Source organism: Lemur catta, chromosome 6 (assembly GCF_020740605.2).
Source record: "Lemur catta isolate mLemCat1 chromosome 6, mLemCat1.pri, whole genome shotgun sequence".
In the NCBI taxonomy this organism is placed as follows: Eukaryota; Metazoa; Chordata; class Mammalia; order Primates; family Lemuridae; genus Lemur; species Lemur catta.
Window position 1 is genome coordinate 80747432 of NC_059133.1, and position 20750 is coordinate 80768181.

The window sequence follows — 20750 nt, forward strand, 5'->3', positions numbered from 1 at the left end:
CATGATCAGCATAGTTTCACATAAGCAAGAGACTGTTGTGCAAGTGGTCCCTCTTGTTGCAGGATGTTATTTCTGGCTTTATTCACTTACAGAATAAGTTTATTTCTCAATTTTATCCTTGAGGTAGTTCTACCACTTGATAGCAACTCCAATTACAAACAAACCCATCATTTTGAAGAAGGAAAACAAAACCCAAAAAACTCTCCTTTTCATTTTGTATTGGAAAGGAACAATGAGAATCAGTGATTCACACGAGCCTCAAAATGTTAGCAGTAGCTTCTCTCAGCAGCATGCCTCCTTTTTTAATGTATTTAAAAATATTAAGGGGGTACAAATGTTTTAGGTCACATGGATCATTTCTGTAATGCTTGAGTCCTTACTATAGGTGTGCCCATCACCCAAATAGTGTTCATAGTACCCATTAGGTTGATTTATTCTCCTCCCCTCCTCTCCTTCCCCCTGGTTGCTTTCCACTGAGTTTTACTTCCCTCTGCATATTGTGTGCTCATCAGTTAGTTCCAATGTAATAGTGAGTACACGTGGTATTTGTTTTTCCATTCTTGCGATACTTCACTTAGGAGAATGATCTCCAGTTCCATCCAGATTGTTCCAAAAGGTATTAATTCATCTTTTTTTTTTTTATGGCTGAGTACATGGTATACATATACCACGTTTTTTTAATCCACTCATGAATTAATGGCATTTGGGTTGATTCTACATATTTGCAATTGTGAATTGTGGTGCAATAAATATTTGAGTGCAGTTGTCTTTTTGATAAAAATGACTTCTTTTCCTTTGGGTAAATACCCAGTAATGGAATTGCTGTATCAAATGGTTGTAGGTCTACTTAGTTCTTTGAGGAATCTTCATACTGTTTTCCATAGAGGTTATACTAATTTGCAGTCCTGCCAATAGTGTATAAGTATTCCTTTCTCTCTGCATCCACAGCAGCATCTATTGGTTTTGGACTTTTTAATAAAATCCACTTTAACTTGGTAAGGTGAGATCTCATTGTAGTTTTAATTTACATTTCCCTGATGATTAGTGATGTTGAGCACTTTTTCATATGTTTCCTGGCCATTTGTCATTCTTCTTTTGAGAAGCATCTGTTCATATCTTTTGCCCATTTTTTCATAGGGTTTTTTTCTTACTGATTTGCTTGAGTTCTTTGTAAATTCTGGTTATTAGCCCTTTATCTGATATATAGCTTGTGAATATTTTCTCCCATTCCATAAGTTGTCTATTTGCTCTGTTGAGTGTTTCCTTAGCTGTACAGAAACTTTTTAGTTTAATCAAATCCCATTTATTAATTTTTATTGTTGCCATAATTGACATTGGGGTCTTTTTAATAAATTCTTTGTCTAGGCCAATACCTAGAAGAGTTTTTTCTACATTTTCCTCTAAAATTCTTATGGTTTCATGCCTTAGATCTAAGTCTTTTATCCATCTTGAATTTATTTTTGTCAGTGGTGAGAGGTAGGGGTCCTGTTTCATTCTTGTACATGTGGCTATCCAGTTTTACCAGCACAATTTATTGAATAGGGCTTCATTTCTCCAGTGTATGCTGTTGTCTATTTGTCAAAGATCAGTAGGTTGCAGGTTTTATGTCTGGGTTCTCTGTTCTGTTCCATTGGTCTATGTCTCTATTTTTATATCAATACCATGCTGTTTTGGTTACTATAGCCTTGTAGTATAGTTTGAAGTTTGGTAATGTGATGCCTGTAGTTTTGTTATTTTTGCTGAAGATTGCCTTGGCTATTTGGGCTCTTTTCTGGTTCCAAATGAAGTGTAGAATTATTTTTTCTAGATCTGTGAAGTATGACTTTGGTAACTCGATGGGGATTGTGTTGAATTTGTAAATCACTTTGGGTAGTATGGACATTTTAACAAGGTTGTTTCTGCCTTTCCACGAGCATGGTATGTTTTTCCATTTGTTTGTATCCTCTGCAATTTCTTTCTTCAGAGTTTTGTAGCTCTCCTTGTAGAGATCTTTCACCTTCTTGGTTAAATATATTCCTAGGTATTTTATTTTTTTTTGTATCTGTTGTGAATGGTATTGAGTCTTTGATTTGACTCTTGGTTTGACTGTTACTGGTATATAGAGTGCTACTGAAAGGAAGCCTGCTCTCCAGCCTCTTGGGCCAGTCTCCTTGAAGGTGGACATGGAATGTCCAAGCTCTGGGATCATGCAAGTTCTCCCCACTATTCTTTATTTGCTACTGTGCATGGGTTTGTGGTGGTGGAAAAGCCTCCAAGAAACTTGGTAGCTGGCTGGTCGCGGAAGGCATGTGGGAGGGAGAGAGGGATCCCCCCTTACCCCTTCACTGGGCTCCAAGCCTCTCTAGGTTTGATCCTCACCGATATCCCCTTTCCTTTATCTTCTTCCTTCTCCAGTTCACAATGTTCATCTGTAAGTTCCCCGGCAGGCTCTGGCACTTCTATGATCTACACCTTAGCTGCATCTCCTCTCTCCCCCATCCTCTATCTGAAATCCTACCTTCACGCTGGGAAAGTCCGGCAAGCGATGTCTCTAGTCAGCCATCTTGCCCCCTCCTCAGTAGCCTCCCTTTTAAGAAGGGCAGCCAATCTGTAGGCATCGTCTTTCCTTTATCCATGCTTCCTGCTCTCCCTATTGATGAGCTGCTGGGTGCAGTAAAGTCAGTTTCTCAAGTCATAAGGAATGAAAGGTAGAGACTCCCGCAGGGGCCAGACCATTAGACTCCACTTTCTGGCTGATTAAAAACCTGCTTCCATGAGGCTGATTTCAATACATAAGTGGTGATGGGTGGGGACAGTACCAGATGAGCTGGAAGAATTAACTTTCATTTATTCAACCAATATTTACTGAGGATCTACTAAATGCCAGGAACTGGAGATACAAATGTGAGTAACAGGCGATCTTGAACTTCAAGAATCTTTTTCATAGCCAAATCAATACAAAGCAAGTGGAAAGTTCTATGAGAGGGCAAGAAAGGAGAAGTTGTTTTTGGCTACTAGGTCAGGAAAGATGATAGAAGTGGCATTTTAATTAGACTTTGAGAGTTAAGGTCATGGAAAAGCATGTTAGTTGATGAATCTGGAGCATGCTACTTGTATTCAACCTCCTGCATGTACACAGGTAGCAGGACAGAGGTTGGGACCTTTCAGTCAAGGACACAGTTAGAGATGCTGGATATTTAATAACAGATTCAAGACTTCCAGTTTACCTGACAATTGTCAAGGCTTGTAGTTTAATTACTGAATTCAACAAATAGGGGTAGACTTGGCCAGTGGTTTTTTGATCTTAACAAAATTTGCCATTAAAACACTACAGATGTTAAGTGGTTTTATTTAGGTGACAAATGCTTAAGTATTAGATATTCCTTCCATTTTAAGGAAAAATATTTAAGCATTTCTCCACTAATTTCTAAATTCACTGTCCAATTCTTACATTTTGCAATTAATAGTGGCAATCATAGCAGCTTTCAGTAAACTGAGCCAACTGCCTACAGCAATAGAAATTCAATAGCAGCTTCTGAATGCACAGGTAGCAGTGAGTTCTGAATCCCTGAGCCTACATTAAAAAAGAAATTCTCTTCCAAAAAAAAAAAAAAGAAAAAAAAGAAAAACCTACAATAAGATGAATACATATACACAAAGTTGTAAAATAAATCACATCTCAAGATAAAGCTCCCAGAGTTAAAGCTGATGTCATTTTTTTTTTTTCTGCAGAGATACCCTTCTGAAAAAATATTACATTATCAATCACAGTGAAGGCTGAACAGTCCTAATAAATTCTGATTGGGAGAAAATAAGAGGTTAGGATATCTAGACCACAAATTCTTCTTCCATCATTTGTTTGCAGGACAACTCAGGAGGACTTTTTGGAAATAAGGCTAAGAATTTACAAGTAATTTTAAAGTTACAAACTCTTCATGGGCAGGTGCCACTTCCTGTTCTCCTGGATCTCCCGCATTCAGCGTGGGACTTTTAGTGCTCAAGAGGTACTCACAGAGTGTCTGTTAAATGACCATTCGGCAGATCTTAGAGGCTGATTTTTTAAAATAGCATATTGCCCAAGGCAAGTGACTTTTTTATTTATAGTTTTCAAAATTAAGAATGTTTTTGCTTACTTGAAGCCTATTTGTATTTATGATTTAACATTTAAACAATTTGGAAATGAAAGATGTGAAGACTACAAACAAGAAGAAAATTGCATACAAGGGTAATTAAAAAAATGATGTGGGTTATTTGCAATGCTAAATTAAGTTTTAGAATTTCATAATAAAGATACACTTGACCACCAATTAATAGAAAAGTACCCTTTTATTGAGAGGTAAGACAAGTGTATTTACAATATTCAATTGTTAGATAATATAATCTGATGGTGAGACTTTTTAAAGCAGCAGTATTCCAGGAATTACAATTTTTAAGGGGAAAAGAAAAACATTCCAAATTATGTTTCTGTTACAGAAAATACACTTGAACAATGACAGAAACACTTAAGGCTAAGTAGTATTAGACCTTTTCCTCCATCTCTATAGAAATAATCAAAGTACATTTTTGTCACAAAGACAGAAGGCTGATTTTGGAAAGGAAGAAACAACAGGATGTATGGTGTTTTCTATCAGAAGACTAGTATGTTTAAAAATAGAGCCTCATCAAGGGTTCTGAATAAGAAATATAACAATGCTGCCAAGCAGTCCCAAAATCACACTTGATACTAATTGCAGACTCACTTAAAACTCAAAACTGCTCCAGCCTCTCAATCTTACTAAGGACTGGGAGATTATCAAGTCCTTTCAAGCCCAATAATGCTTTCTAAGTTGTTGAAAAAGGGATCTCTGTAACAGTGCAAAGAACATTTCAATAGAAATTCATGTCTACAAAGGAGTTAAATAATATAGATGTTCCTTACATTAACAGATACTGTTCTTGCTCTAAAAAGGTATAATAGAATTATCTAGCCACTGTAAATAATATGGGTCAGTCAAAAATATGTATAACAGAGTTCTACAGGGCACCTTATAGAAGTCAATCCTCAAGGTATATATATTTGACACTCCCCAGGTGAGGATATTACTCTTTTGAAGAACATTAGACACAACATTAGGCTCTTATTATTCCATGAACTATTGAGGTAGGAGTCTCCATTTGTCAATATTATCGCATTTTCACAGATATCATAAGTCAAATGCAAGTACCAAAAAAGACAGTAATCCACAAGACTGAACCATTACAGTATATACCAAGTCTTTCCTTCTTTAGATGAGTGAGATTGGGTGTTCTCTGTGCATCAAGATTTAACTAAAAATAACACAAGGTGTAATATATTTTTGTAGATGTGTTTGTAAATAAATACCACAATTTCAATTATAATTTTATGCATTAAAAAGCTTTGCAACTGTTAAAAAAAGTAAACAGTGCAATCATTAGTGGTAAAACAAATAGTACTATGGCTGTTGAAATTTGTTCTGTATCTACCACAAAAGCTGCCACTGGAAAACTAAAGAAGAAACAACTGGTGTTTCCTACTGTCAATCGGCAATTGTAGAAAAAGAAACATTATTTTTTTAGTGTCCTGTTTTTAAAAAACTATAGCCAGTTTAATTACAATGAAATAACTTTAGCATATGAACTCAGGTATTTTCTTGATTAATTCAAGATGAAGAGTGAATATGAAGCATATATCATGCATAATGATTTTTGTATGTCAGGAAAAAGGTGAAAATAAGGGAAAACTCAGATTAAATGAATAGCCCTTAAAAAAGTTGTAAGTTTAACCTTTTAACATGTTACATGTCTTAAAGTAAACATTACCAATAGTTAGTAATTTTAACTTATGAAAAACAAAATAAAAACCACTGCTAAAATAAAAAAAGTTAAAAAAAAAGTAAAAAAACATCATGATATGGAAAAATCCACTTGGTTTGCATCATTTAGTATCTTAAATAAAAGACTATTCAAGGAAACAAGCTATGTAACAGACTACTTCATGGTCAAGAGTGTCTTTTGTTAAATGCTTACATGTAATGAATGATATAGATACTTAGCAGGTCAGATTCCCAAGAAGTATGAGTATTTCCAAAGTGTGTCGCTAACCCAAAAAGTGCTTAGTCAGCTATAATTTAGGACCTAAAAGTAAACCTTTGCATACTCCAACAAAGAACATCTAGTTTAGATTTTCACCTGGTTTTAAAATATCAAGATTCAGAAGAATGACAAAAGTTTTATTTTAACCATGTTTACAAAAAAAGTGATTCATACATCAAAACTGGGTTTTCCTTGGGTTTTAATACATTAAAATGTCATAATCCAATCTAACTCATGCATCACTTTCAGAGACAGTGCAATTGGAAATATTTTTGCCACTGCAGTGGATATTTCTAAAAAGCAAACACCTATGGGTGCTCCTGAGCCTTCAAAATAAAAAGAAAACAAACAGGCACCACAGTTCTCTAAGGATGGCTGTGTTTCACAAATGTACATTGTGGAAAAACAATACAAATAGCCTCAAGAGTTTCCATATGCATTGTAACATGGATTTCATCTCCCTCAGTTTGCTTGCTGACTTCTTAGATCACTTGAATTAGAAGCCTGTTTTCATTGCTTCTTTGCTAATTGCTGTTGGTACTTTGTAGGCTACATGTTTTAGACTTCTGTAAAGAACATTACAAGCTATTTCATGTAATTTAATTTTGTGCTGAATATTCTTCAAAGGATTTTATAAATAATACAATATTTTAAATGAGTCTTCAAATTCAATTGTTGTTATACCATATTGTTGCTTTCTCCAACTTTATCTACAAACTGTAAGAAGAAAAACAGAAAATTAAAGAAAGCCAATAGCATTATAAAACATTATGTTAACATTTTAAATGTTGATTTAAAAACCCAGCTTTACAAGATTTGTGGAAATTTAAGGTATGACTGACAATGATTAATCCAGTACTACTCACCACTATCTTCTGACACATAAACGTGTATAAAAAATTTTTTTCTAAAAGTTGTTTTTGCATGACATGTTATACATATGAATTTAAGGGTGCAACATGAAAAATGCAACACAATGAATAAAAAAAATTATATAAAATGACGATAACACTGCTAGCTTAACAAAAAAAATAAAAAAATAAAAAACTGAAATGTCAGCCATTCATGCATTAATGAACCCAATAAGATATTTCAACTGACCATTACTGTGGATCTCTTCTGGGCCTATGTAGTCTTTGAACAAACAGATTTAACTCCATTAAGTTCAATAATTAACAACAGTTATTGACTAAAAATACTTTAAATGTGTATTCTGGACTTCAGACTGAAAGTGGCAATGCCATTAAAACAGATTTAATGATGCAAGCATAAATTTATAATTGTTGAATATAAATTTTAGCATTTTAGTGGTTATTTACTTTGGTTACTCCACCCCAAACATAATTTGGCTTTCTTCAGAATTCCAGATGGTGATGTAAATATCCAAACAAAGTACTGCATATAATTAGTGGAGATGTTAAAAGTTATATAACTCAAGTGGTTATAATACTATAAAATTCTAGCAATCATCTAACCATTTTTATTTCACTATTTACATTTTTACTTAACCATTTATTATAATGAAGTTAATGACAGGAAATAATCTATTGTATTGGGTGTCCATTTATGCAAATACTGCAGAATCCTTAAATTAAGGACACAAATAATTACAACTCTATAACTAACAAGTTTCAGTAAATTCAAAAGCCATTCTAAGTATAATAACAACACTGACTACTGTATGAGCTTGGAGATAAATGCAAATGAAATCAGGGTATACTCCTATAAGCCTAGGTTCCAACGTGTTTTATATTATCACAAATAGGTGACTGGCACATTGAATCTAAAAGTTGTTCTGAAAAAACTGATAGAGTCATTAGAATTTTAAGGTAAATTTAAGTGGAGAGAAAGCACAACTCTCTCTCTCCAAAAGTAACTTGAAATATCAGGCTGTCTTGGCTGTAAGGTTCTGAGTCTAAAATTAACCTGGGGATGGAAATGGGATTAGGCTTATAGTAGTACTTATTTTTCTATGGGTAAGCCATCCTTCAGCTCTTTGAGAATTCAGCAAATGCTATGGACCTTCTCTCTAGAAGCATTTACAAAAATCTGTATACAACTTTAGGAAGCTGATAGACTCTTGAACCTAACGAGAACTTTTGGTCTTTCTAATTTGCCTTTAAAGCCAGTTTATCCTAGTTGTTCAGGATAGACTTGGAACTATGAAATGGATCCAAAGGATATGTATACTTCTGATGTGGGTCAGAACTAAAGTCAAAAGGATTGTCCCAAACTCAGCTGAATTCCAGACTACCCAGATTCTTTTAGAACTTAAAGATTTTGTTTCCCTTTGAAACTTAAGGATGTAGGCTAAAACAGGTCATCTGCACTCGTCTTGAAATTGACCAAGTTCCCTGAGGTCAATGAAATACCATCCTTCATTCCTTTGTTCAGCAAAAATGTTTTGACTTTCCATTATATGCCAGGTATTATGCTGGTCCCTGAAGGGACAACAATGACTAAAATACAGTCTGTCTCTGCTGTCAAGGACTGTAGTTTCATGTGGAAGCCTTTTTTCTGACAATTAAAAACAGAAGTAAATGTTATGACTGGGATGTGCACAGGAATGCTATAGAAGCACAGCCCAAGCCAGCCACAGGGAGTCAGGAAAGCCTTTCCTAAGGAGGCAATATATAAGTTGGATTCTAACAGGCCTTCTGAGCCTCCACTAAGAGATGTTATAATCGTCAAGCTAGCAGTTTAGTACCAAACATTTGCTGGATGAATATTGAATGAAGGGAAGAGACTTCACTTGTCAATTTTTAAAATATTCTCTTTAACTTTTATTATCTGATTTGACTCTTTATTTTGTTAAGGTGGAAACCAAGGCACGCACTGGAAAATGAACTTGAAAATATTGTTCAAATTGTGGATAGATCTGGGAACAGAATCTTACTATCTGACTCCTAGTATAACTGTGTTTTATTTAACTGTCTTAATCCACTCCAGTTGGTGATACAGTCTGGGAAAGAAAGTATTTGCAAGAAATAATGGTTTCCTTTTTGTACTGTTGCTTCTAAAATTACAGCTTATATAAAACTGAATTGAAAAATGCCTTGAACTCTCAAAGAGAAAGGTAGCATAGCATATCAATCTGAGTAACACTAAAAAATAGAGAATATTAAAAATGGATACGATGAAACAAATTTCAAGTTTTATAAGTTTAGCAATGATTATTTTCTGGTATTCATGGTAACTATGATCTATGTGATGTAACCATTTATATCACAAAAAAACCCCTCATCAATTATTCAATCATATATAAATTACTCAAGTTTCTAGAAGTAAAAAGCATCAAAGAGTATGTATATTGACGGTTTAAAAAATATATTGCTAAAGGCATGATCACTTACTGATCTAATTCCAGGTAAATTTAAGAGAGATCCAAGGACTGGCACTCTTCTAATAAAGCCAACAACCACAGGAAAGAAGCCCCTGGGAGAGGGAAAAAAGAAAGTTCTTAAAATTTACACATTTTTCCATTATAAAAATCAATCGCTAACCAAGTAAAAAGAAAGGATCCCATTAAAATTTTGAACGTTTTAGACTTCAAACTCAGAATTATGAATAACTACAAACATAATTGAAAATTTTGTGATTCTTGGTAAAAATGTGAGAAGCATGTAGTAAGGCCTAGCTACGTCATATGCTCAGATTATGAGTTATCTCAGTTCAGCTGCTAAAGATTTCTTCAACTATGGCTAAGTTGCATGGGGTGAAACCGATCAAAAGAAAGGGATTGTCCAGACCATATTACTGAAAATAATAACAACTATGATTTACTAAATAAATACTAAGTGTCAACAACACTGAGAAACTGTCTGACAGAAGGTAATCCTCACAGTATGTCCTACTTTTTGGTAGAAATACAAGTCTACAGAAGTTACACAGCTTCTAACCATTTCAAAATTAATTGTGGATCAGTTAAGCCACCTCATTATAGGAAGATAAGGAAATAGTTTATTTAAAAATGCATAGAAAATAAACTTTTTCTGGGTCTTAAAATTAGGTACTGCAATATTGTAAAATATATATTTGGTTTTGGACCCCATTTTGTGGCATACGACTCAAAAAATCCTTAGACTCTCCATAAGGTGATGTCTTTTTGTATGCTAATGAGTTGACTAGAAGTTGGCAGCCTAGGTAGCTTGGGGATGGGGGCTGGTTACCAGAAAGACCAAGGCAGGATTAGAGGGTTGGGACTTTCAGCTCCACCCTCCACACTCCAAGGAGGCAAGATGGGCTGAAGGTGGGGCCAATCACCAACGGCCAATGATTTAATCAATTGTGTCTATGTAATGAAGCCTCCATAAAAACCCAAAAAGACAGATGGGGGAGGCCAGGGCAGGTGGATTGTTTGAGTTCAGGAGTTCAAGACCAGCATGAGCAAGAGTGAGACCTCATCTCTACTAAAAAAAAAAAAAAATAGAAAGAAATTATCTGGACAACTAAAAATATACAGAAAAAATTAGCCGGGCATGGTGGCGCATGCCTGTAGTCCCAGCTACTTGGGAAGCTGAGGCAGGAGGATTGCTTGAGCCCAGGAGTTTGAGGTTGCTGTGAGCTAGGCTGATGCCATGGCACTCTAGCCTGGGCAACAGAGTGAGACTCTGTCAAAAAAAAAAAAGAAAAAAAGACAGATGGGGGAGCTTCCAGCTAGCTGGATGTGTAGAGGTTCCTGGAGGGTGGCTCACCCTGGAAGGCATGGAAGCTCAACCTTCCCTCTTCCCCCACATCTTGTTCCATGCATCTCTTTATCTGTATCCTTTGTAATATCCTTTATAACAAACTGGTAAATGTAAGAAAGTGCTTCCTTGAGTTCTGTGAGCTGCTCTGGTAAATTAATTGAACCCAAGGAGGGTATCCTGGGAACCCCAACTTATAGCTGCTTGGTCAGAAACACCAGTAAAACAGCCTGGAGCTTGTGAATGACATCATGGGAGGGGCAGTCTTGTGGGACTGAGCCCTCAACCTGTGTGACCTAGTGCTATCTCCATGTAGATTGTATAAGAATTGAATTGGAGGACACCCAGCTGGTGTCTGCTGCAGAATTGATTGCTTGTTTTGTGAAGGAAAAACCCCCACTGATTTGGTCACAGAAGTCTACTGTATTGATTGTGGTGAGAGCAGAGGAAAAACTGTGTTTTTCTCCACACATAGGAATGAAAATACTAAAATGAATAGAATTTCTATTATGAATCTGCAGAAGTCAAAATATATGGACTAAAGGAAGAGTTAAATAGAAAGCAGGATTTTTTTAAATTACAGAAATAGTTCTTATGTTGAACTACCATCTTATGTTGATGGTATATGTACACATTTCAAAGACAATCACAATTATTGGTATTTTAAAAAATGTAACAGTATGTGATTTCAAATGCTATTATTTACAATTATAAACATCTAGAAAAACAACGCCAAAGACTCTTGGCACCATACCTTATACTAAGACCATCTCAGAACATAACAAAACCCAGTTTTTTATAAACTTCTCTAAACTGCGAACGAAGCCAATGTATTATTTCAACTTCATCAATGACGCTAAGACTCCCCATCTTTATTCATCTCACAGATCAGCTTTGGCTTTTAACCCTCATTGGTAAAATCTCTACATAACTGAGAAAGCCAATGATTCTCCTAGTCCTTAAATTGCTTGAGTTTTCTGATGCAAAACACACCTGCCATGATAAACTCCTCTTCCTTACTCTCTTCTCTCTTAGCCACTACGATCTTTACTCCTAGTTCCTCTCCTACACCATCCCCTAGTCTCTTCTTTCTCCACCCACTCTAAAATGTCAAGAGTGTTCCAAGATTCCAATCAAGCAGATCTCTATACTCTGTACTGTATCAACAGCCTCTTGACTGGCTTCCCTGCCTTCAGGTTTTCTCTTTAATACACACTTTATACTGATCAGACCAATCTTCCTAAAACACCTACCTGGTTATATCACTTCCGGTTTAAAAATCTTTGTGGCACCCCCTTCCTTGAATACTGCTCCCCATCCCAGATTTGATTACAGGATAAAATATGCTTTTCTTAACAAGCCATCAAAGGAAGTTTGCAACCCAGCCCCAAACTTCCTTTTCAGTCTCATCACCATTTCCTTCCATTTACCGTGTGTTACTGTTCTATGGGACTCTTCATTCTTTCCAGAATAAGCTGTATACTTTCATGACACTGTCTGTTCCTTCTGTCTAGTTAACAGTTCTTCCCTTCCTATTTGTAGGATAAATTCTTACCCACTCTTCAAGGCCCAGTTTATCAGTAAGCATTTCTTATCTTTCCCTGGATTTATTAATTCCTTCTATAATTACATTCCTCTAATATTTTGCATATACATCTATAATGGCATTATGAATATATCCTACTGATGTCTTTACAGTCTGTTTCCCATGTTAGAAATGAGAGATTCCATAAAGCAGATTTGACACTTAATTCATTTTATGTCTCCTATGGGTAATACAGGGCCTGGTAGGTATTAACATAAGATGAAGGGTATATATTTATGGAACAAATAATTTAGACCAACATTTTCTCATATGCGTACTATCATTTGTTTACTTGCTAACGGGCATTTGTAAATGTTAACTGATCAAAATTTCCCATAGTGTAATTGATACAGAATTTTCCAATATGTATATGCACTAAACAAATTGCCATCAATTGGCAGTAACTGTGAAGTATAAGGTTCTACACACTAAAATGCTGGATTGATTGATCACTGCTTAGTTGATGAAAATATCAAGCATAAAGATAATACCTTAAAATGCCAAGAAAATGAATTTTATTGCTTTGACAATACAAGACAGTTTATACTGTTACTTAGGCAAACATTTACATTTGATAAACACTTCTATAATTGATTGATCTAAAACTGTAATAAAAGATTCAACCTAAACAAAATTCCTTTTAAGGAAATGATCATCTTCTTCCTAACACTGATGCAAATATTTGGGTTTTCCATAAAAATTATCTGACACATTGGCTTACTGAAAGAGAAAATGATTGCCTTACCTGAACAAGAGAAAGAATCCATAAATTTCGAAGATCATGCCTATCAAAGGCCAGCCAATAAGGACTACAAATACACCACCCAGAAAAAATCCTGTAGCTTTCATTTTATGTTTTTGAAAGAAGAATCTGAATGTTCTTTCTAAACCAATTACAAAAGCCAAGCCAGCCACAAATAAAACCTAGAAGAGAAAGAAAATGCGACACAGAAAAAGCAGTTAAACACAGTGCATAAATTTGAAAAGTAAGGTCAAAGCTAAATATAATGAAAAGAAGAACATTTGTTTGGCTTTTAATGTGGGCAATTGGCCAGAGAGAACTGCAATGCATAACCAAGAAGAAGAACCAAGGAGTGGGTTAAGCATGTTAAAGTTGTAGTTGTATTCCACTCGTCTCATTCCTCTTCTATCTTGATTAAATGGAGAAAAAGAGAAACGAAAAAAGATTAGACGTTACCAAGGGGCATCTGCATTTGCAGTAGTTTTCCTAGTTTCAGCTGGATTAGGATGGCTTAGTCAAGCAGATGAGTTGGCAAGGCATAAAGAGGAAAGCTGCCCATAAATGTCACCCAGAGGTATTCCCTCCTGGTTCTGAAATATTCATTACAGGCTATAGGAGTTTCTATGGATGGGAGAAATACTGACATAGCTAAGTTGCTAGTAGAAGAAACAATGCAAAGCCAGGAAGAAGTTTTTACTTTTGTTAATTCCAGAATATCTGGTGGTAGCAGAAATAAAATTACAACCATGTGTTCAAATATACATATATTTTGAAAGTTTTCTGACTGTGGACAAGTAATGGTGATCTATTAGCAGCTTGCTTTTTCAACTGTGTTTCATTTCCAAATACTTGCCCTCCCCCATTTACTTTCTTTAGTGAAAAATATTTCACTTTATATTAAGTCTAATGGTTAAGCTTCATATCCTGGGACACCAATGCTGTTTATATTATTGTTTATTAAAACATCAATTTTGTATAATTTTGCCATCCTTTATCTTTTCCTATTTCCAGTGAAAAGTCTAATGGTATATATGGTTCAAAGATATTTAATCATTATTCAGTGACTTTATTGTCTTCTTAGAAGGGGTATTTTTAATTTCTAGAACTCTTACATAACCTCCACACATGGATAGCATAGTACACATTCCAAACAGAAAATACACACCCCATTCTAAGCAAGTCAGCCACTAAAATAGAGATACATATTTTTTAAAGGTTTTTAGAAATCTGTTTATGTTATACAGCTGAATCAAATGTGAAGTCTCAGATGTTTAAAGTCAAAATATTTTAACAAATTTCCCCAAACATGGGACTATTAAGTCATTTATTTTGAACTCCTATTTAGAGGTAGTCTTCATTAATCTGTTATAAATCACGTAACAAACACTTAACAGAGCAGTTATGGAATTAGAAAACCTCATTAAGTGTTTACCTTTTATCTAAACAGAAAGTTGACAGGTTTCATTCCTGATGGAAACAGAGGATGTAATAGAAATTACATGAGTAATAGTGAATTATTTTCCCCAAAATTAATAGCAGGTAATAACTCATTTGTAGTTAAAATTTCCTTATGAATTTAGTTAAAATATATATTCAAAAACTCACATTTCCAATAGCCAGTAGTGCTTTGTCAAAAAAGAGAATCATTCCAAAGAACAGGAAAAACACTCCAAATCCTGTTAATCCCATTCCAATTTCTGCAATATAAGTTATATGGTTAAGGGTAGAGAAAAATTAAAGTCACATTAACATCCCTATAAATTAAGGAAAAAAATATTCCCAGTTTTTCTTTTGGTTGGTATAAGAAATACGTACGCAACATTGCATGTTAACTTCATAATGACACTCATTAAGATCTATAACAAGTTTAATTAACATCAGCAAGTTACTTCAAAATTTAAAACATGAATGGAAATTTCTAACCCTCATATATGAGATAGCATTTCTCAGACATAGCCATAATAGAAAAAGTTAAATCAGTATTCTAAACCTTTGGTTATATATTTTTCCCCTCCCAAGAACCTCTCTGGCATCAGACTTAAATTTATAGGTTTCCTTTAATGATTTATCTCCTTTCATATTCTATGATTATTACTTATATGTACAATATCTGTAGTTCCTTTTTTCCCTTATTAAAATTAATTCCTTTTTTATTCCATTAGAAATGTTATGGTAGGTCAGCACAATACACTTCATTCAATTATATTCTATTTGTTACAATGGCAACAAGAAATATTTTGGGAAGCATGGTAGCAGTCTTCTCAAAAGTTAATTTTCAGAATTTAACTTTAATATCACTTTTAACTTCTTGATGGCTTGTTATAGATTTATCATCTAAAATTTATCTTAACTACGAATCCATTCACTTATTTAGTTGAGTCCTAAAATCACCTCTCCAAAGTTTCAAAGAATACTGTTTTACCTAATATTCTAGGCTTTCCCTTTTTCATTCGAAAACAAAGAATTGTTGATCAACTATTATAATAGATGTGAGGAAGTGTTCTAGGTAACGAACACACAGTGGTGGACAAAGTGCAAGCTTTAAAGTCTATATATAAAGTCTGCATATAAAATTAATAATTTTACTGACTTTACATTCTCTAGGTCTTATCTTTTTAGTGTGAAAGTCTTAACTAAGGTGACAGATGTACTCTTCTGTTAATGCTACAAAGCACAATCTACTAAATCACCTCTTTGATCATTTTAGTTTTGGTTTTAGGAAGTAGCTGCCAATACTTATTTTATTCAAAACCACTATCTGCATACGGATAATGAGTCAGAGCAGAAGCCATCATATTTTCGGAAACACAGTTTTAAATACACTATTAGTGATTTCTGATCTGTTACTTAACTTGTTTTGCCTCAGTTCCAGAAAGCTAAAACCTACTTAAGAAAAAAAATCTTAAGTCATATAAAATGTTCTGATCACTTGAAAATTTGTATCAACTTTAGCTTTTTCTACATCCCCTAGCACGTCAATTTCCTGGTGACTACTGTCTTCCATTCTAGCCACTTTTTGCTTGCAGAGATAGTCTGAAAGAATTCACATACCTGTCTATAAATACACCAGTTTAAGGGTATTCCACAGATACACTTTTTTTTTTTTTGAGACAGAGTCTCACTCTGTTGCCGGGGCTACAGTGCCGTGGCGTCAGCCTAGCTCACGGCAACCTCAAACTCCTGGGCAATCTTTCTGCCTCAGCCTCCCAAGTAGCTGGGACTACAGGCATGTGCCACCATGCCCAGCTAATTTTTTCTATATATTTTTAGTTGTCCAGATAATTTCTTTCTGTTTTTTTTAGTAGAGACAGGGTCTTGCTCTTGCTCAGGCTGGTCTTGAACTCCTGAGCTCAAACAATCCACCTGCCTTGGCCTCCCAGAGTGCTAGGATTACAGGCATGAGCCACCGCGCCCGGCCTACAAACACACTTCTTATGAAAATTTGAGGCTCATATTTTCATGCTTAAATGCTCTAAGAGATTTACCAAAGTAACTGTTTAGGTATCAGAAATAATTTCCTAGGGGAAAATATGGACAAAAGGGCAAGTAAAATTCGATGAAAAAACTATTTAGTAGTTAGGATATAATCATTTGCAGCTTTGTTAGTTGAATATGATTAATTTCTGCCTTTTCACAAATTATCTTAATAACTACATAAAAATTTTGAGATGTTTGTTCATTAGAAAGGAAATTATACAGAAATACATCTACTATGCACTGAGAATTTACCATGAATTAGGCCTCAGGAGGTACTTCACGTACCTTATATAACTTAATACTCCCAATATTACTGGAATGTAGATATAATTACATCATTTTAAGGATGGAGGAAATTCAAGTTTAGAGAGTTGACTTCAGTTGCCCAAAGTCATACTTCTAGTTAAGCATTTACACTTTGGTTTTGAATCCAAAGCCCGTATACTTAACCATTATGCTATATTTCTTCCCACAGAATTTTTTTTCAGGTTAAATATGTTTGCTTAAATGAAACCCAAGGGCTTTGGAGTATACTGAACTTACGGGGGAAGTGTCTTTTAGGCGATTCAAGTTTAATGTTAGTTATCTAACATAACTAGGTAGAAGCCAGAGGAGCTGTTAAAACTTGACTACAGTGAAAAAGGACGATGTCTGAGTATGGTTTACCATTTAATGAAGTGTTTATACAAATATCTTGTAATTCCTTTAACAACATTAGCAGGTAAAAAGTAGCAGTGGTCTCATGTTTCACATGGGTAACCGAGAACCCAGAGAGATTAAGTAACTTGCCCTTGATCATGGAATCAGCAAAAGTGTGTGTGTGGTCCTGGTGGTGGTGTGGAGTCAGAAGTCAGTCAAACTTCTCACTCCACAGTCAACGGACCTACAGCTACAACATGGCAACCAAAACATTCCTGCTACTTCATCTACTATAGTCCACCGGGGACAGTTACCTCTAACATCTTTGACAGACCTGGCACTGGCATGAAATTGGCAAGTATCCCCTAATCTATATGGGTCAAAAGACTCAAGCTGGCCTCATTGTACCCCCTTTTCTCATCTCCAGAATTCCCTTCTTCCCTATCCTTATGATTCAAAAGCCTTTGGCTATCAAAAGGCCTACATGGAACTGTCTTCTTCCCATCAGAATCATACCCCAAATAAATTTATCTTCCTTTTGCGTAGAATCAAACTTTCATTCTTTCTGTCCACAAGTTAAAAAAAGGAAATCTGATAAAAGCAATCTAATAAAATTAATCTGGGCCAGGCACGGTGGCTCACACCTGTAATCCTAGCACTCTCGGAGGCCGAGGCAGGTGGATTGTTTGAGCTCAGGAGTTCGAGACCAGCCTGAGCAAGAACGAGATCCTGTCTCTACTAAAAATAGAAAGAAATTATCTGGACAACTAAAAATATATATAGAAAAAATTAGCTGGGCATGGTGGTACATGCCTGTAGTCCCAGCTACTTGGGAGGCTGAGGCAGAAGGATCGCTTGAGCCCAGGAGTTTGAGGTTGCTGTGATCTAGGCTGACGCCATGGGACTGTAGCCTGGGTGAACAAAACAAAACAAAACAAACAAACAAGCAAAAACTAATCTGGCTAACATAAAAAGCGTATTATGGAAATTTTATAGGGAAAGACATGCATAATCCAATGGCAAACACTGTTAGCATTTTGGTATCTTATTCACAATTTTTTTTAAAGCAGCATTGTCTTTTATTTTTCCTTTAAAAAACAGAAATGATGCAAAAAAGAATTCAGTTTAGTATCAACTGCATTGAATAACTCAATTGAATATCACAGTATTTTAGGCAATGTGATGAAATGAAGATTTAGAGGCAGCACGGGAACTGCCTCTCCTCCATCCCTCTGAATAAATCTTGCTTTTTTTTTGGTTTGTTCCTGTGGGGTGGGGAGAGTGCTATTACAGAATCCCTTAAAACAATCATTAATTGCCATTTAGACTACTCTGATCAGTGCTTGGTCACCTTCTCCTAGAATCAAAATCCCAGAATAATCCTGGTAAATAACTTGAATGATGGCCAATCTCTGCAGTTAAACACACACAGATACACACACACATGTACACACACCTTGAAATCCAAAAAACCTTTGGATCACTAATCATTTTATGTTCCAATCTACTGCCTCACCTAAAACATCTGGCAAGTGAACAGCAAAGTGTGAAATTTTATCTTCCTCACCACTTTAGTGAAGTGAGAACACTTCCTATTTTGCTCATAGTCCAACACCACCCTCTTGTTCTGGTTTTTGGAAGGATGTAAATTAGGCACTCATCACTATAATAAGTCTTCAATAGAAAAAAATCTCTATACAAAGGATAATTTTTTTTATATATTTAATATCACAGACTCAGATCATTCCAAGATCTCAAATAAAGTTTACATCAAGTCTTCTTAGACGCTAGTAGGGTATAGTGACAAGAACAAAGGTTTTTGAGTCAGCAGACCTGGGATCCAAGTTTTGTTTCTGTCACTTTTCTTATGACCATGCACTGAATTTCTTTTGTGCCTCATTTAATTTATAAAAGTGCTATGTTCCTCTCTACCTTACAGGACTCTTATAAGAACATGCATAATGACTTATGTAAAAGAATATGGTCAAGTGAAAGAAATATCTTTACATAATTGCTAGTAATTATTATTCCAGTAGATCTCCTCCCCCTCCAAAAAGATTACACTTATATTTTACTTCTTCTGATCAGAACAGGTGAGGCCAATGGACCAAAATGGGCAATCTTCCTGGGTCAGAGCAGGTGGCCCAAGGTGCAGACTCTGTGCAATCTCAGGAGGGAAGACAGCCTGATTGGGTGGCAGTATGTGTAGGAGACCATAGAAGCTCTGTGAAGTTCATGTCTGCCACAACTTGAATCTAAACACTAAGATTCCACTTTAAAATAGGGTATTTAACATTAAGTTCTACTCTCACTCAATCCATTGTTTAATTCTTCAAATCTTGAAAATTTGAGTCAGTGAACTGGAGTAAGAAATGAAAGGCATGGCAGATAAGGCAAAGTGAGACAAAAAGAGGCTATCACCATCATCAAAAAATAAGAAAGCACAGAGCTTGGGCAGATATGTAAATTAAAAAACTATTAAGATTGACAAGAAGTGGCAGAAAAGTGGAAATGCTATATCCAAAGAAAAGGAAACAGATAGCAATGCTAACCTTAAGAGATGAGATAGGCCTGAAGAACTCGGTGGCAGGCAGAAAGGGATGCTAAAATAATAAAACATGCCACAAAGCACAACATACAATACTAACGAAAGAAATCCTTTAACTGAACACAATGTGGCTTTTTACTACTGTTGAAAAGTACTACTGTACTTTTACTACTTTAGCGGGTAGATAAGTGAAGTCGTTTCAAGGGATTTTTAAAAGGTTGCTTTCGGTGGTGGCAAAACGCGAATATTCAAAATATTGTATTTAAGTGTAAGCACGTTTCCAAAAGGAGCGTACAGTAGGTGACATTTAAAATACCGCCCACCAAACAACCAAACAGCCATTGACTTGTAGAAGACCCCAAGTATGTCGCGTGCAGAAATGACCCCGAGAGGGGGCCACGAGCACCGCACAAACTTTCTCTTGTAGCAGAACCCCGGAACAGAGCGCCCATCTCACCGTGGGCGAGGAGAGCAGCGCGACCCTGGCACGAAACAGAGGCTCAGCCAAAGCTCCCCCTCCCCGACTCGGGCGTCCCACCCAGCCGCACGGACTCTCCTCCCAGGCCAGTCCGCCACCGCAAGTCCAGCCTCGGTCCCCTGAAGGCAGCCCTCCGGGTCCCAGCAGTCCTAGCTCAGTCTCGCAGGCCGCCGCCCCCAACGCGGAGCTTCATTCATTGACCCCGGCAGAGGGACAGGCGGGAGAGACCCAGCCCAAGCGAGGCGTGTGCGGGACTCGAGGAGGGGGCCCCGGGGCAGCTGCTTACTCTGGGTGTCCGTTAAGGAGATCATGGCTGCAGTGGGGAGGGCAGTGATGGCAGCACCTCAGAACGCCCAGGGTGGGAAGCTGAGCCGGGAGAAAAGAGACTGGGTACAGCCCAGGTAAGAGCCGCCACGTCTTCCGGAAACACGCAGCCGCCCCACCCCCGCTTCAAGACCTCTTTCTATTGGCTAAACCCACTTCCAATCTCAACCAATAACCCGTGGTTTTGTTCGATGACGCGC

General features: G+C 36.2%; 1 protein-coding gene across 1 annotated transcript; it reads right to left on the reverse strand.

Annotated features, from left to right (window-relative positions):
• Positions 1-4286: 4286 nt before the first annotated feature.
• GOLT1B (golgi transport 1B) lies at positions 4287-20694 on the reverse strand. Its single transcript, XM_045554226.1, has 5 exons — positions 20513-20694; positions 14690-14781; positions 13088-13266; positions 9426-9507; positions 4287-6789 (listed from the first exon to the last, which is right to left on the reverse strand). Exons 1-5 carry the CDS (start codon positions 20535-20537, stop codon positions 6751-6753), a joined length of 417 nt encoding a protein of 138 aa, XP_045410182.1. The 5' UTR covers positions 20538-20694; the 3' UTR covers positions 4287-6750.
• Positions 20695-20750: the final 56 nt, after the last annotated feature.

Excerpts from the sequence above, each read along its gene's own strand:
- GOLT1B (XM_045554226.1), bottom strand. The coding sequence starts at position 20,537 with ATGATCTCCTTAACGGACACCCAGA. Across the intron at positions 9,508-13,087 it reads GGATTCTTTCTCTTGTTCAG|GGGCTTCTTTCCTGTGGTTG; the intron begins GTAAGGCAATCA and ends TCCCTCTCCCAG. Across the intron at positions 6,790-9,425 it reads ATTTACCTGGAATTAGATCA|TTTGTAGATAAAGTTGGAGA; the intron begins GTAAGTGATCAT and ends TTCTTCTTACAG.